Here is a 15,788-nt window from a genome sequence, read left to right as displayed (position 1 = left end):
GCAGGCAAATTAGGCTGGGGACTTCTGGATAGCCACAGGATACCTGGGGCATGTGCAGTGGCATGTGGGCATTAAAGGGGCTTCCAAAACCTCAGGGGATGCCAGCGTACCCAGTACAGGCACTCAGGTGAGTGATATACTTCCATTTTTCAGGAGACAACACGACTCAAATAAGGGGAAGGTTTCAGTTTTTATTAGGACTTTATATTGTTTAAACTTACAGTAGACATTCACTTGGGGGATGATAAGTTAATGAATATTGTCCCAGTGAAAGTAAAGGTAAACATATTTTAAACTTAGGAGGATTTGCCATTGGATTTTGCTTTTATTCTTTTTTGATGCAATAGGAAATTTTTCAAATATAGTGAAGAGAATGGTGCTACCAGAAAGAATATAGTCCACCAAGAACTGAGCAGGTGCTGATTTTTTTTTTTTTTTTTTTTTGTAGAATAAATGATCATTGTCCAGTGGTATTTGTGTCAGACATGTGGGTGTAGCTCAAAGAACCAAACTAGGAAGAACCAAACATGAGCTGTGGAGCCATGGAGCTGGTGTTGAGACCACCACACAACAGGGCCTATTGCATAGACCAGACCACTGAGGCCTGAGAGCAGTGCAGGGAACTCAAGGTCTCCAGTTAACCTCATCTAGCACCACCCACACCCACCCCATTTATAGATGGGTGAACTGAGGCCAGGGTAAGGGGTCTGACTTAGCTGTGCTTTCCCAACATGCAAGCCACGTATGAAATAGCACCAAGAACACAGCTAGGTATAGGCTGAAGGAGCATCCTGAATAGAAAAATAACCTGAGAGGAAAGCAGGGTTGATGGTACAGAGACTCTTGTCTTCAGATGATTCCTGTTTCCCAGTCTCCACGTACCATGTTCTCCAGAGTCCAAGATCTCCTACAAGTGGACTTTTAGTGGTATCAGGATTGAAGCCCTTGAGGAAGGATTGATTTGATTATCTCAGGAACAGACAAGTCAGCAAGGTAGGAACAAGAAAAGGGGGCCACATCAGAGAAGTGGTCAGGAGCCTAAAAGTGTGCAGGCCCCAAATGGGACCTTTCACATATCTAAAGTACAATAAAGTCACTAGGTCAGAGAAACAGGACTCAATATACGTGCAGAATCACTGGCTGCATTGAACACACAAGAGGCAAGAGTGATGTATGGATACAAACCCCTGGAGGCTCACACAGCAGTCAGGGGAAGAGCCAGGGCCATGACTAGTATGCCGAGCAGCGAAGAGAAAGCTCCAAATATCATAGATTTAGTTTGCAGACAGACCTCCTATCAGAACACATGTGTGGGAGGAAAGCAAGAAAGGATAACACAGGTCTTTGGCCTAATCAACTAGGTGAGCAGTACAGCTATTAACTCAAAAGCAGAAGACAAAGGAAGATTTAGGGACCAATCAAATGTTTTGGACACGTCAAGTTTGAAATGCTCATGAAACGTCAAAGTAGAAATGCTGAGCAGGCAGGCTGGGATGCAAGCTTGGGAGACACGAGCAAAGACAGCATCACAATTGCAGAGGGGGAAAAGGCCACCTGATTCCAAGCAAAGGAAGTCCTGGGAGTATCTCCTGCAGCAGCCAAGGTCCGGAGAGGTCATCTATTGAGGGTCAACTCAGGTCTTCGGCCAGGATTGTTAGGACAAGAAGCTCTCTGCTCCTAAGAAGAAAGCCTGGCCTTCTGGGAGCTATGCTGGCTCCCTAGGGAGGACACATGCTCAGGAATGAAAGTAAAACAAAGGACCAAGCACCCTGGTGAACCTAGAACCCAGCCAGGCCAGACACCTGCATCTTCTGTATTTATTTAACAGACGTTAGCACATGAATCCACTGATTCATTTTTACAAAAAATAGTTTTATTAGAGCAACATATTATGATATAACACTACACCATTTGACACAAAGTTCTTTTATAAGTGAGCACCAGTGTACAGTTCTACAGCTTCCTCCGCGGTCCTTATTACAAACAGCTGCCTAACCTCAGCCTAAAGATGAAGTGCAACATTCTTTCTACAATATGCTGAACACTCACTTCAGTTTATTGTAGAAGTTTCCTAAACAGACATCCTTCTTGTCGCGGGATGGACATTTCATCTGAAAACTTACAAACGGTCTTGTGCTTATCTGACAGTACCCAATATGCTGGTTTCACATCCGTCCCACAGCCATGGCACCAGATCCACTGGGCAGCCACGGACGGACTAACCTCACGTCTGTCCGACAGAGCATTCCCGGAGAGGCTCCACACAAGACAAACCCCCACACCACCCAGGCAGGGGAAGTGTTCCAGCATGGAAGTCAGGCTAAAAGAAATTGAACCTGAACTCTTCATCAGGGGTATCCTGGGTGGCCTTGGCTACCCCCGGCTGGCGAGGCCTGCAGACCCTTCCGCTCTTCTTTCTGGTGGCCTCACCTACAGGCTGCACCTGCGCCGCGCGGGCCGCTGTGGGGGAGGGGACAGAAAGTGTCGGAACAGAGTAGTAACCGCTAACATTACCCTGGCCATTCACCTCGAATCTCTTGGGGCAAATCAACGGATCCATTCCTCAAAATCTGAGGGTAGGTGTTGGCATCAAACCCCACCCAGAATCACTAAGACCGGCACCCTGAGCGGCTCAGTTAGGCTTCCGACTCCATGTGGGCTCAGCCACGGTCTCAGCGTCAGGAGACCCAACCTCCCTCCCCCGGCGCACAGTCAGTAGGAGGGTGCCCCAGCTTCTCTCGCCGCGCCTCCCCCACCCCTCTCACCGCCCGTCCCCCATCTCTCCCCCCCCTCCCCCTCTCTCGCAGGGCCCCAGCCTTTTCTCTCCCTGCGCCCTCAGGCCTCTGAGCCGACCCAGCCCTGTCACTCTGGGTTCCTCCGGTCCTGTCACCCCCTAGGCCCTTCCTCCGCGCCGCCTGGGTCCACCGGCTTCCTCACCTGCCCTGAGTGCCCGCAGGGCGTCGCGCCGCTCGGCCTCCATGCGAGCCCTGTAGTCCCCGAACAAGGAGCGCATCAGCTGCCTCTTCCGCGGCAGGGGGGTGCTGTCGCTGCGCAGGCTCCGGATCGCCCCAGCGGCCTGCTCTCCTGCCCGCAGCAAGAGAGGCCTGGTAACCGCCTCCATCCCGCTGACGGCCCCCGCGGCCCTCGCGGCCCCCCCGCCCCGAAGGGCCCCTCACTCTGTTTCGGACTCGGTCTCCGCGTCCTGAGGCCCAGCTCCAGCTGCTCCACGCACCAAGCCAGCTCCCGGGCCAGCTGCTCCGCCTGCGACGCAGCGAGGAGAGCGGCCGTGAGGCGGCGGCAGGGCGCCGGGGCCCGCGGCCCCACCCCACGGGCACCCGAGAGCCCCGCGGCGGCCCGCGCGCCCGCCCTCCCCGACCGAGGCCCGCGCGTGCCTGAGCCTCCGCGCTCCGGGGCGCTTCCTCTGGGGCCGGCTCCGCTGGGGCCTTCCCGCCGCCACGCGCCACGGCGGCCCCGTTCCGGCTTTTCTTCTTCTTCTGGTTCTTGGCGGCTCCGTCGCCCCCACGTTGCTCGGGGCGGCCCCCGGGGGCGGCGTCACGGCCGGCGGGGGGCCCGGAGCCGAGGCGGGCTGCAGGAGGCCTCACGGCGGAAGGACTCGCGGCGCCGGGCGGCGACCCGGGGGCCCGGGGGCTACGGGGCGTGCGGGCGGCGCCGGGGCTTGCGGCCGCTGCTGCGTCTCGGGCCTGCAGAAAGGGGGCAGCGCCAGGGTCAAGGCGGGCCGCGCGCGGCGGGACCCCGGCGCCCCCGCGCTCACTGGGCACCGCTCACCGCCATGCGCCGCCCTCGCCGCGGGAGACCGCGCAGCGCCCGAGCTTCCCGCCGAACCACCTCCTCCGGCAACGCGGCTGCGGCGCCGAGTTCCGCGGGGCACAGACCGGCGGGGAGGGGCGGGGGCGGGGCTACGGGGCGGGGCGGGGCTACGGGCGGGGTGGGCGGGGCTACGGGGGCGGCGGCGGGGCTGGGAGATGGGCGGGCGGGGGCGGGGACTGCAGGCTCAGGCCTCGCAGCGGCCGCTGGGACCCAGCGCAGGCGCCGAAGGGGCCCCCGGGGCCGTGTTCTCGCGCCACCTACTGCGTTGCAGGCCCCGCTCAGGATGCAAGGACAAGGCCCTGCACAGGGGAACGCTCCGACAGCTCGCCTGGTGGGCGGGGAAAAGCCGTCCCAGAGAAGCGTCGTGAATAGCGGCCGAAACTGGAGGGCGAGCGCTCGGCGGAGACCCCCGGGCAGCAGCCCGCGCCAGGCTGGCGGGACCGGTTGGGCAGCGGGAAGGAGGCGGGGCAGGGGCCGCGGGGCAGGTCAGGGCGTTGGGGAGCTCCGGCCGTGCAGGCGCCGGGGACAGGCCCGAGGTCCGCTTGATTGGCAGCGCGAGGGGAAGCCTTTGACACACGCTGGTCCGCAGAGTGCTGGGGTCTCACTCGGATGTGCGTTTGAAAGCCCCCTCGGCTGTCTTGAGACGAAGGCCAGACGGGCAGGCGGCAGGTGAGGCTCGGAACGTGGAGGGATGCCCGAGACGCGGGGGAAGAGCCTGCGCTCTTGCGGGTGGCCTGGACGTGAGCACTGCCGCGGGAGGACGCAGCAGGAGCCCGTCCCGGTCTGGCTTGCCCCTCCCCGCCTTCTGCCCAGGGCGGCCCCCCACCCTCCGGCACTACAGACCGGGTGCCTTCTCCCAGCCTGGGGCCCCAGGCGTCAGTAGACGTCCTCGGGAGGAAAGGGGCTGCAGCAGGACAGGAGCCGGAGTGCTGTCCGAGGATTCCGGTCGGGGAAATCGGGGTACCAAGTGTCGTTTCTGAGGCAACAGATGGGACGTGTTGCCTGCCTGGGCTGGGAGGTCTCGAGGGTGTCAGTTTGGTCATCACAAATAGTTGGTCTATTATTTATTGTGGGGTGACAAGTTGTCACACGACTGAGCTGATCGAAAACAGTAAACATCTGGTACCGTTCCCGAGGAAACAGGAATCTAGCAACAGTGTAGCCGTGTGGTTCTAAGTCAGGGTCTCTTGTGACCCCTCTTGAAGGGAGGAATATCAAAAACCTTTAGACAGGGCCGCCTGGGTGACTTCGTGCTTGAGCGTCTGCCTTTGGCTCAGGTCCTGATCCCGGGGTCCCAGGGTCAACACCCTGGGCTGAAGGTGGCGCTAAACCGCTGAGCCACCCGGGCCGCCCATTGAGGACCATTTTAAATGGAAAAATCACCAAAAAGCACAAGAATGTAAAAAGTGTAGCATTGAATATACTATGAAAAGGACACTGGCTTACAGTATGAGAGCAGTGTGGTCTGCTCAACCTCAGCTGGGAACATGTAAGTGTAGTGACCCAGAATTGTCATTATTCTGTGCATGTCCATGAGTGACTGAAAGCATGAGTATAGGTTTCGAGGGTTACAAGTAAATTTTAGCAACCAGGTGAATTTGCAAATATGGAGTCCTCAATAATGAAGATTGTACGGATCCCTGGGTGGCTCAGCAGTTTAATGCCTGCCCTTGGCCCAGGGCATGATCCTGGGTTCCCGGGATCAAGTCCCACATCGGGCTCCCTGCATGGAGCCTGCTTCTCCCTCTGCCTGTGTTTCTGCCTCTCTCTCTCTCTGTCTCTGTGTCTCTCATAAATAAATAAATAAATAAATAAATAAATAAATAAATAAATAAATAAATAAAATCTTTTAAAAAATGAAGATTGTATATATAAACATATTTGAAGGTAAAAGTCATAAAAATGCACATAACTATCCTCCAGTTGAAGAAACAGAACATTATCAATGTCTTTCAGGACTTCTGCATGTGTAAACAACATAAGTACGGATTTGTAAACAATACTGCTTAGTTTTACATGTTTTGAACTTTATATACATTAAATCATTCTATATGTGTTCTTAAGCTTGTTTTTCTCAATGAGTTTATGAGGATTATCCCTGTTGCAGCATACCATTGTAGTTCACTGTCTTCAGTGAAGACGTGATGATAATATTCCACTGTATAAGGAAACCCAAGAATAAACACCTGAGTTTCTTACACTTTTTTTATTATAAACAATGCACTAGGAATATTCTTGTCTGTCTCCTCTGTTCAGGTATTTCTCCATATCTTGAGCAGAAAAGCTGCGTTGTAGGGTTTTTTCACTTTCATTATAGTATACTTTGATGAAAAGAAATTCTTTTTTAACATGTTTTTGTTTTTTATTTATTTGACAGAGTGAGAAAGAGTGCAAGACTGAAGGGGGGAGCAGAGGAAGAAGGAGACTCCCTGCTGAGCAGGGAGCCCAACACTGGGCTGTACCCCAGGACTCAGGGATCATGACCTGAGCAGAAGGCAGACAGGCAGGCGCTTAACAGACTGAGCCATTCAGGCGCCCTGATGAAAAGAAATCCTTATTTTTATTTTTTAAATATTTTATTTATTTAGTCATGAGAGATACACAGAAAGAGGCAGAGACACAGGCAGAGGGAGAAGCAGGCTCCCTCTGGGGAGCCCGATGCAGGACTCGATCCCAGGACCCTGGGGTCACGACCTGAGCCAAAGGCAGATGCAGATGCTCAACCACTGAGCCAGCCAGGTGCCCTAGAAATTCTTATTTTTAACAGTATTAAATGTATCAATATTTTACTTTCCCCCTTTACGTCTTACAAGCCTTTTGTTAACCTGGGATCATAGAGATAACCTCCTCTGTTATAAATTTTATGTCTTTCCCTTTCATATTCAAACCTTTAGGCTGGAAGTGATTTTTGTGTCTTTCGTAATATAAATTCAGTTTTGTTTTTTAAAATATGCATAATCAACTTTTCTAACCTCATTTGTGGAATTGAGATCTGCAGTGCACCTCTGTTTAAAGTTCATTTCCACATTTGCATGGATGTAGGCATTTTAACAATATTTGTCCTTCTAATCCATGAGCATGAAATATTTTTCCATTCCTTTGTGTCTTCCTCAGTTTCTTTCATGAGTATTCTATAGTTTTCAGAGTACAGATCCTTTACCTCTTCGGTTAGGTTTATTCCTAGGTATTTTATCGGTACAATTGTAAATGGGATCAATTCTTGGATTTCTCTTTCTTCTGCCTCATTGTTAGTGTATAGACATGTGACTGACTGGGATGCCTGGGTGGCTCAGTGGTTGAGCGTCTGCCTTTGGCTCAGGGTGTAGTCCTCAAGTCCCAGGATTGAGTCCCACATCCGGCTTCCTGCATGGAGCCTGCTTCTCCTTCTGCCTGTGTCTCTGCCTGCCTCTCTCTCTCCTCTCTCTCTCTCTCTCTCTTAGGAATAAATAAAATATTTTTTTAAAAAAGAAGTGTGACTGACTTCTGTGCATTGATTTTATATTCTGCGACTTTGCTGAATTCTTATATCAGTTCTTGTAATTTTTTGGTGGAGTCTTTGGGGTTTTCTACATAGAAAGTCATGTCACCTGCAGAGTGAGAGTTTGACTTCTTCTTTGCCAAGTTGGATGCCCTTTCTTTTTTGTTGTCTGATTGCTGAGGCTAGGACTTCCAGCACTATGTTAAACAACAGTAGTGAGAGTAGGCATCCCTTTATATTATCAGACTGATTGTAAAGATTGGCAGTTAAGCAGAGTGCATTAGAGATATACAAAAAGCCTTTTTTTAATTTTTTATTTATTTATGATACTCACACACAGAAAGAGAGAGAGGCAGAGACACAGGCAGAGGGAGAAGCAGGCTCCATGCACCAGGAGCCCGATGTGGGATTCTCCAGGATCGCGCCCTGGGCCAAAAGCAGGCACCAAACCGCTGCGCCGCCCAGGGATCCCAGATATACAAAAAGCCTAATGGAACACACTGCAGAGCTCTGAAATACATCCATGCAAATTCATTTCTCACCTAACTTCGAATTGATGAGGGTTTCTTTCTCTTTGTGTTTCTCTCTCTTTCTCTCTCTCTTTTTTTTTTTAAGATTTTATTATTCACAAGAGACACACAGAGAGAGAGAGGCAGAGACACAGGCAGAAGGAGAAGCAGGGTCCCTGCAGGGAGCCCAACGTGGAACTTGATCCTGGGTCTCCAGGATCATGCCCTGGGCTAAAGGCAGGCTCTAAACTGCTGAGCCACCCAGAGATCCCCCTCAGTGTTTCTCTTCAAGCTTGGAGACGACATACTGTATTTCTATTCTTTTATGGTTAATCTTGAAATTTTAACATGCCTTCTTAATGAATAAATGTCTTAGGTTTGTCAATATTTTTACTTTCCTCATGAATGACCAGTTCTATTCACCCTTTCCTGACTCATCTGCTATTCCTCTGCTGACTTTATTTCTAGTTGGTTGTTAAACCTCCCAAATTAGACATGATTTTTATTTATAGTCAGTGTTTTTGCTAGCAAGCTGAAATGATCAGGTCAGAACACGGGATTCCTGCTCATGGGAAAGTATATGATGTGTCTTGGGCGCACAGATCATATCTGCACCAGTGCCAGTCACTAGGTTTACAAAGACATGTTAGAGACAGGGGCTTCTAGAGAAGCCATAATTTTAAAAGTCCAGAGGACAAGTTCATACCGTAGGTTAAGGCTAATATTTGGGTATAGAGAAATAACAAATTTGTGTATCCTTTCCTCAATGGTAGAGCAGAAAAGGAGTATAGTGCAGTGGTCAAAAGCACTACTGCAACAGCAGGAATGTCTGCATTCAAATCTCAGCTCTAACACTTAATGTGTAAACTTTAAAGAAGGTACTTAATCTCTCTGATCCTCAAGTTCTTCACCTGTAAAGTAGGGGGGAATAGATGCACCTGCCTTCATTGGTTTGTTGCCAGAATTAATTGAAACAACGTAAAGAGCTTGGCACAGTGCTTGGATAAAGGATCGTCTTGTGGTTGGCACACATGGGTATTTTGGCTCTCCACCACCTGCCCCCTTCTTAATAGCACCCAGTTTCTTTTTGGGGAACTGCCTCTGCCCGCTGTGTGTAATCTTAGAGGGATGATAAATCAAGATGTCTTCTTAGGAAGCTGAGTCATAAGCTTCCTCTCCCTGCCACAGTCCAGTCAGGGAGAACATGTGACCTATGTACATGAATCAGAGAAAAGCAGAGGGAACACTGGTAGAAATTTCACTTAGCGGAGCGGACAGTTCTGGCTATGTAGAGCCTGCTGCCCCCTGTTCCTCCAAAGCATCCTTGCTTCCTACACCACCTCCCTTGATTCTGCAAGTTTCCCAACTTCAGTATTTCCTCACAACCAAGAATCCAGATAAAACAATGGGGATGCTGACAAATCAAGTGTCACTGAGTGTGGGCTTCATGCTGGATCTTTGCAGGAGTCCTGAAATTGGAGTGTTTAAGCTTGTTATCAAAGGAGCTCAAAGAGGAAGAAAGTATAAAATCAGGGACCCCAAAAAAGAGACAGCCTATTTCAAATTCTCCCTAACAATGGAAAAGAAGAAACTGAATTTTTTTTAATTCATTACTACACACTGGGTATTCAATTAGGAACTCAATATACTTTTCTCATTTGTTTAAACAACTCTGTAAGAAAGGAATTATTCTCTTCTTAATAGAAACCAAGGCTCAGAGTATTTGAATATCTTGAACAAGATTCTAAGTACAGAACTGATTCCAGGTCTGACTTCAAATCCATGGTCTTCCCAGTGTACTAAACTGTCTGAGAGATAAGGCATCCTCTTGTCTTAAGCCTTGATGGATCCTGAGCCCAAATATCACTCAGCTTCAGAACCCACAGTTATGCTTAGAGAGGATCAAGCTAAGATGCAGTTAAGAGATGCAGGGCGGTTTTTACCCTGCAAGAGTAGGTTCCTGTAGGTCTCCTACATCATGCGCCTGTAGAAGCCCCACTGAACAGAATTTAGAAGGTACCACTCCATCAAGGAGAGAGACACAACCCTTGAAGGTCATCCCAGCCTGGAGCACAGAGCAAGAGGAAACAGGTCTGCTTGCTTGGCGGGTAAATCAGAACTGGTGGATGAGACAGCACCAGGAGAGAGCACCTGCACTTCCCTCATTCCACCTCCCTTTGCTACCCCACAGCCTCCTGGTCCCTCTCAACTCTCCTGTCCTTACATGGTCCTGGGCAATAATATTCACCAACACCAACCTCCTTCCAAACTAATCTGAACACTCCCTTAAAATTCATTAACTTGCCAGTTGATAGGTTCATCTAAGGGCCGCCAGTGAATAGCCTGGTCCACATGCCAGAAGCCAAAGCTCTGAGGCTCTGGGCTTTTCTCAGAGCCTCAGGGACATTCTGGTGTGTCCCTCCTATCCGGTTAGCATATTCATCACATAACTGGCATAGTTGTCCAAAGGTAAGAAGATCCAGTAATCCATTCACTTTTACACTTTGGTCACACAACACGATAGTAACTGTGCACATTGCTAAATGTTTCAGGTTATCCTTGGTAGCTCCTGATCATGACACTAAAAATGCAGTTAGCACAGAGGGGCAATATAGTGACCCTAGAACTTGCAAGTAAGGCTGCCCTTAAGACTAAAAGCAGTTGGGGATCCCTGGGTGGAGCAGTGGTTTGGCACCTGCCTTTGGCCCAGGGCGCCATTCTGGAGACCCGGGATCAAATCCCACGTCGGGCTCCCGGTGCATGGAGCCTGCTTCTCCTTCTGCCTGTGTCTCTGCCTCTCTCTCTCTCTCTCTCTCTCTGTGACTATCATAAATAAATAAAAATTTATTAAAAAATATATATATATATAAAAAAGCAGTTGGAATCAACTAAAAAATATATATATAATATATATATAAATCAACTAAATATATATATAAAATATATATAAAATATATATATAAAATATATATATATATTAAAAAAAGCAGTTGGAATCAACTAAAAGCAGTTGGAATCAACATTGTGGAGTTTCGTCGCCTGTAAATGTAATTTGGAGATCACAATGTGCATCTGAGGAGGCTGGAACAGTCTATCCAATCACAGTGACTTGGTTAAAACCTGTGATGATCTTTATTAGTGTTAGTTCAACTTTTTTGGCTCTCACCAGAACCGCAAACTTGAAAGCTGACCCAGCAGCTATTGCACCAGACTTCCGGCAGAAGGTACTTTGGGCCATGTTTGTTGGGGGCATAGGACAGACAGGGACACCTCCGGCCCCCCCCAACACACACAACCTACCACGTTTGTTGGGGGCAGAGGACGGGCAGGATCTGTGGCTGCTACCTTTGAAGAATGGTGGAGAATAAAGATCTATGGCGGCTTTATTTCCTGGAGGCAATGAAAGAACCAGAGACACAGGAACATAGGAGACTCAGAGGAAACCTGGAAGTGGACAGCGGGCCCAGAACAGAGTCAGCAGCCAACTTCCCATCACTGGCAGAGTAGGTTGCCAGCTGCCTGGGGTTGTTGCAGGAATCGGGGTCACAATCATGTCCCCAGACCCACCGATGCAAGTAGGGCCGGCCCAGGGCTGTGTTGGAGCTCCCTCACTGCGGCCAGGATGGGATGGGCTTCCAGGGTGAGATGCAGACCGCAAGGTCACCTCCATCCAACAGGTACTGTGTGTGCACTGGAGAGGCTGTGGAGAAAAAGTGTGGGGCCAGGGAACCTACCTAAGCCTGACCTTGGGGTCTGCCCAGCAGGCCTCCCACTACCCAGCATATGGGCTAAGGACTGAAATGAGAAAGGGAAGTGGGAAACAACTGCATGTTTTCAGATTTCCATGAATGTTTCCTCCACAAGTAAAAGTCAACAAGCCAAAAAGAAAGTTCAATTGTTTCCAAGGATTGAATCTGACATTACCTGAATGACCATTTTGGTCAGTCATGTAAACCCTATGGCAATCATTTTACCTAACCACTCACTCCATTAGACAACTCCCTCCATCTCCTCTCTAGAATCCTCCTGGTAATTGTAGGAACAGGTGGATCGAATGGGGCAGATATAGATTTCAGCATCCCAGCAAGGGATGCATCTCAGGCAGGGAGGCAGTCAGGGCTGCAGCCCAGCAGGTAGCCTGTGGTGCTTCCTGCATCTGTTGAGAAATAATAATCAGAGTAATCCCGGCTGAGTGAAGAGAATCTTGAAAGGAGCAGAAGAGAAGTGGCTCATTGAATACAAGAGATCCTCAGTAAGAATACCAGCAGATTTCTCATCAGAAACTTTGGAGACCAGAAGGCAGTGGGCCAATATATTCAAGGTGCTAAAAGAAAAAAAAATGTCATCGAAGAACCCTATATCTGGCAAACAGTCCAAAAGTGAAGTAAAATTAAGACATTCTCAGATACACAAAAGCTTGAGGGGGTTTGTTACCATTAGACCTAATCTGCAAGAAAGGCTGAAGGGAGTCCTGTAGGGCGAAGTGAGGGGACACTAGACAATAACCTGAAGTCATATGAAGAAATAAGTATTTCAATAAAGGTAAACACATGGGCAATTATAAAAGCTAGTATTGTAACAATGGTTTGTAACTCTACTTTTTTGTTTTCCACATAAAAAAAACTAATTTTTTAACAAAATATTATTAGTCTGAAAGCTACTATTATTGTAACTTTGCTTTTCAACTCCAAATTTTGTTCTCTTTGTAATTTAAGAATTCAATGTATTTAAAATAGTTACTCATGTTTTGAGGCACACAATGTATAAAGATGTAACTGTGATACTGACAACCAAAAGGGGTGGGGATAGGACTGTAAAGAGCAGAGCTTTTCTTTTATTGAGGTTTAACTGGTATAAATTCAAATTAGAGTATTATAACTCAAAGATAATATAATTTTTTTAAGATTCTTTATTTATTCATGATAGACACACACAGAGAGAGAGAGAGAGAGAGAGAGAGAGAGAGGCAGAGGCACAGGCAGAGGGAGAAGCAGGCTCCATGCTGGGAGCCCGACACGGGACTTGATCCCAGGACTCCAAGACCGTGTCCTGGGCCAAAGGCAGGCGCTAAACTGCTGAGCCACCCAAGGATCTCCTAACTTAAAGATATTAAATGTAATTCCCATGGTAACAACAAAGAGTTATAAAATATATGTAGTAAGAAGTTAAAAAGGGATTTTACTACAAAAGATAAACACATAAAAGAAGACAGTAATACAGAAAATGATGGACAAAAAAGCTATAAGGCAAATCAATAGCAAAATGACAAAAGTCCCTCTTTATCAATAGTTACTGAAATCTGAATGGATTACATTGTCCAATGAAAAGACAAAGATTGCCAGAATGGATAAAAACACATGATAGAACTATATGCTACCTACAAGAGTTCACTTTAGACCCAAAGATACAAAAAGAGTGAAGTGAAAGGATGGAAAAAGATACTCCATGCAAATAGGAATCAAAAGATACCAGGTGATTGTACTAATATCAAACAAAATGGACGGTAAGTCAAAAGTTTACAAGATTCGGGATGCTGGGGTGGCTCAGCGGTTTAGCACCTGCCTTGGGCCCGGGGCATGATCCCAAGGTCCTGGGATCGAGTCCTGCACTGGGCTCCCCGCATGTCCCTCTGCCTGTGTCTCTGCCTCTCTCTCTGTGTCTCTCATGAATAAATAGATAAAATCTTTTAAAAAAAAAAGTTTACAAGAGTCAAAGGACATTATTAATATATTAACATATTAATAAAAAGTTAAATACAGAAAGAAGTTATAACAGTTATAAACATTTATGCAACTAACAACAGACTCGTCAAATATATGAGGCAAAAGCTGATAGAATTAAAGAGAGAAATAGTTCTACAATATTAGTTGGGAGACTTCGATACCTTTCTTTTCTTTTTTAAGATTTTATTCATTGGGGATCCCTGGGTGGCGCAGCGGTTTGGCGCCTGCCTTTGGCCCGGGGCGCGATCCTGGAGACCCGGGATCGAATCCCACGTCGGGCTCCCTGCATGGAGCCTGCTTCTCCCTCTGCCTGTGTCTCTGCCTCTCTCTCTCTCTCTCTCTCTCTCTCTCTGTGACTATCATAAATAAATAAAATAAAATAAAAAGATTTTATTTATTTACTCATGAGAGACAGAGAAGCCGACACACAGGCAGAGGGAGAAGCAGGCTCCCTGCAGGGAGCTCAATGCGGGACTTCATCCCCGGGATCATGCCCTGAGCCAAAGGCAGACACTGAGCCACTGAGCCCCCCAGGGGTCCCTAATACCCTACTTTCAATAATGGATAGAACATGCAGAAGATAAATGAGGAAGTAGAGGATTCAACAACAAAAAAAATGCCAGCTAGATCTAACAAACATGTATAGAATGCTTTGCCCAACCAAACTCTACATGTTCTTCACAAGTGTACATGTGACATTTTCCCAGGATAAACTCTGTTAGATCACAAAGTAAGTCTCAATAGATTTTATTTTTTTTAATTTATTTATGATAGTCACAGAGAGAGAGAGAGAGAGAGAGGCAAAGACATAGGCAGAGGGAGAAGCAGGCTCCATGCACCGGAAGCCTGATGTGGGATTCGATCCTGGGTCTCCAGGATCGCGCCCTGGGCCAAAGGCGCCAAACCGCTGCGCCACCCAGGGATCCCAGTCTCAATAGATTTTAAAAGAGATATTCAAAGTATCTTCTCTGACCTCAATAGGATGAAGTTAGAAATCAGTAACAGAAGTAAAACTGGAAAATTAACGAATTTGTGGAAATTACACAACAAACTGTTAAACAACCAGTGGATAAAAGAAGAAATCACAAGAGACACTGGCAAATACGTAGAAATGAATGAAAGTAAAAGAATACCAACACTTACGGGACACAGTGAAGACAGTGTTAAGGGAGAGATTTATGGGTATAAATGCTTACATTTGGAACCAAGAAAGTCTCCAAGAAGAAAACAAAGAAGAATAAACTAAACTCAAAACTCTCTGGAGGAAAGAAATAATAAAATTAGAGCAGATAAATGAAATAGGGAGTAGAAAAACAATAGAGAAAAATAATGAAATTAAATGTATTTCTTGGGCAGCCCCAGTGGCTCAGGGGTTTAGCGCCGCCTGCAGCTCAGGGCGTGATCCTGGGGACCTGGGATGGAGTCCCACGTTGGGCTCCCTGCATGAAGCCTGCCTGTGTCTCTGCCTCTCTCTCTCTCTCTCCTCTCTGTGTATTCTCATGAATAAATAAATAAAATCTTAAAAAAAATAAAATAAATAAATGTATTTCTTTGAAAGATTAACAGCGTAGACAAACCTTTAGGTAGATGAATAGGTATGTTCCTTTAGGTAAGGAAATAGGAGAGAAAATTCAAATTACTAAAATCAAGAAATGAAAATTGGAACATTACTACCAATTCTACAGAAACAAAAAATATTATAGGAGAGTACTATGAAAAATTGTATATACCAGGGCGCCTGGTGGCTCAGCAGTTGAGCGTCTGCCTTCGGCTCAGGGCGTGATCCTGGGTCTGAGATCGAGTCCTACATTGGGCTCCCCACATGGAGCCTGCTTCTCCCTCTGCCTGTGTTTCTGCCTCTCTCCCTCTGTGTCTTTCATGAATATCTACTTTCATGAATAAATAAATAAAATCTTAAAAAAGAACTGCCCCCATAATTGGTAGAACATGTCATGTCTATAAGAGAAGGTTAAATTCTCAACAAGTGATACATTTTTATAAAATGTTTTACTGAAAAAAATTATTCTCCTGGGCACCTAGGTGGTGCAGTTGGCTAAGCATCTGCCTCTTGGTTTTAGCTCAGGTCACGATCTCAGGGTTGTGAGATCAAACCCTTCATCAGGCTCCACTTTCAGCATGGAATCTGCTTAAGAAGACTCTCCATTCCTTTTCCTCTGACCCTCCTCCTAAAAATAAATAAATAAAATATTTAAAACATAATTTCTCCTTTTAAAGATATAATATCAGATA

At 47.3% G+C, this 15,788-nt stretch overlaps 1 protein-coding gene across 1 annotated transcript; it reads right to left on the bottom strand.

Moving 5' to 3' along the window:
- Positions 1 to 1,851: 1,851 nt before the first annotated feature.
- CUNH8orf33 (chromosome unknown C8orf33 homolog) lies at positions 1,852 to 11,751 on the bottom strand. The gene is made up of 7 exons (XM_072745938.1): positions 11,740 to 11,751; positions 4,157 to 4,259; positions 3,787 to 3,917; positions 3,393 to 3,701; positions 3,177 to 3,261; positions 2,938 to 3,084; positions 1,852 to 2,460 (listed from the first exon to the last, which is right to left on the bottom strand). The coding sequence occupies exons 1-7, from the start codon at positions 11,749 to 11,751 to the stop codon at positions 2,321 to 2,323; spliced, it is 927 nt and encodes a 308-aa protein (XP_072602039.1). The 3' UTR covers positions 1,852 to 2,320.
- Between the last annotated feature and the right edge of the window lie 4,037 nt (positions 11,752 to 15,788).

The sequence above is a fragment of the Vulpes vulpes genome, unplaced genomic scaffold (assembly GCF_048418805.1).
Source record: "Vulpes vulpes isolate BD-2025 unplaced genomic scaffold, VulVul3 u000000671, whole genome shotgun sequence".
In the NCBI taxonomy this organism is placed as follows: Eukaryota; Metazoa; Chordata; class Mammalia; order Carnivora; family Canidae; genus Vulpes; species Vulpes vulpes.
Note: the sequence above shows the minus strand (reverse complement) of the source record. Positions and strands in the feature narration are given on the sequence as shown.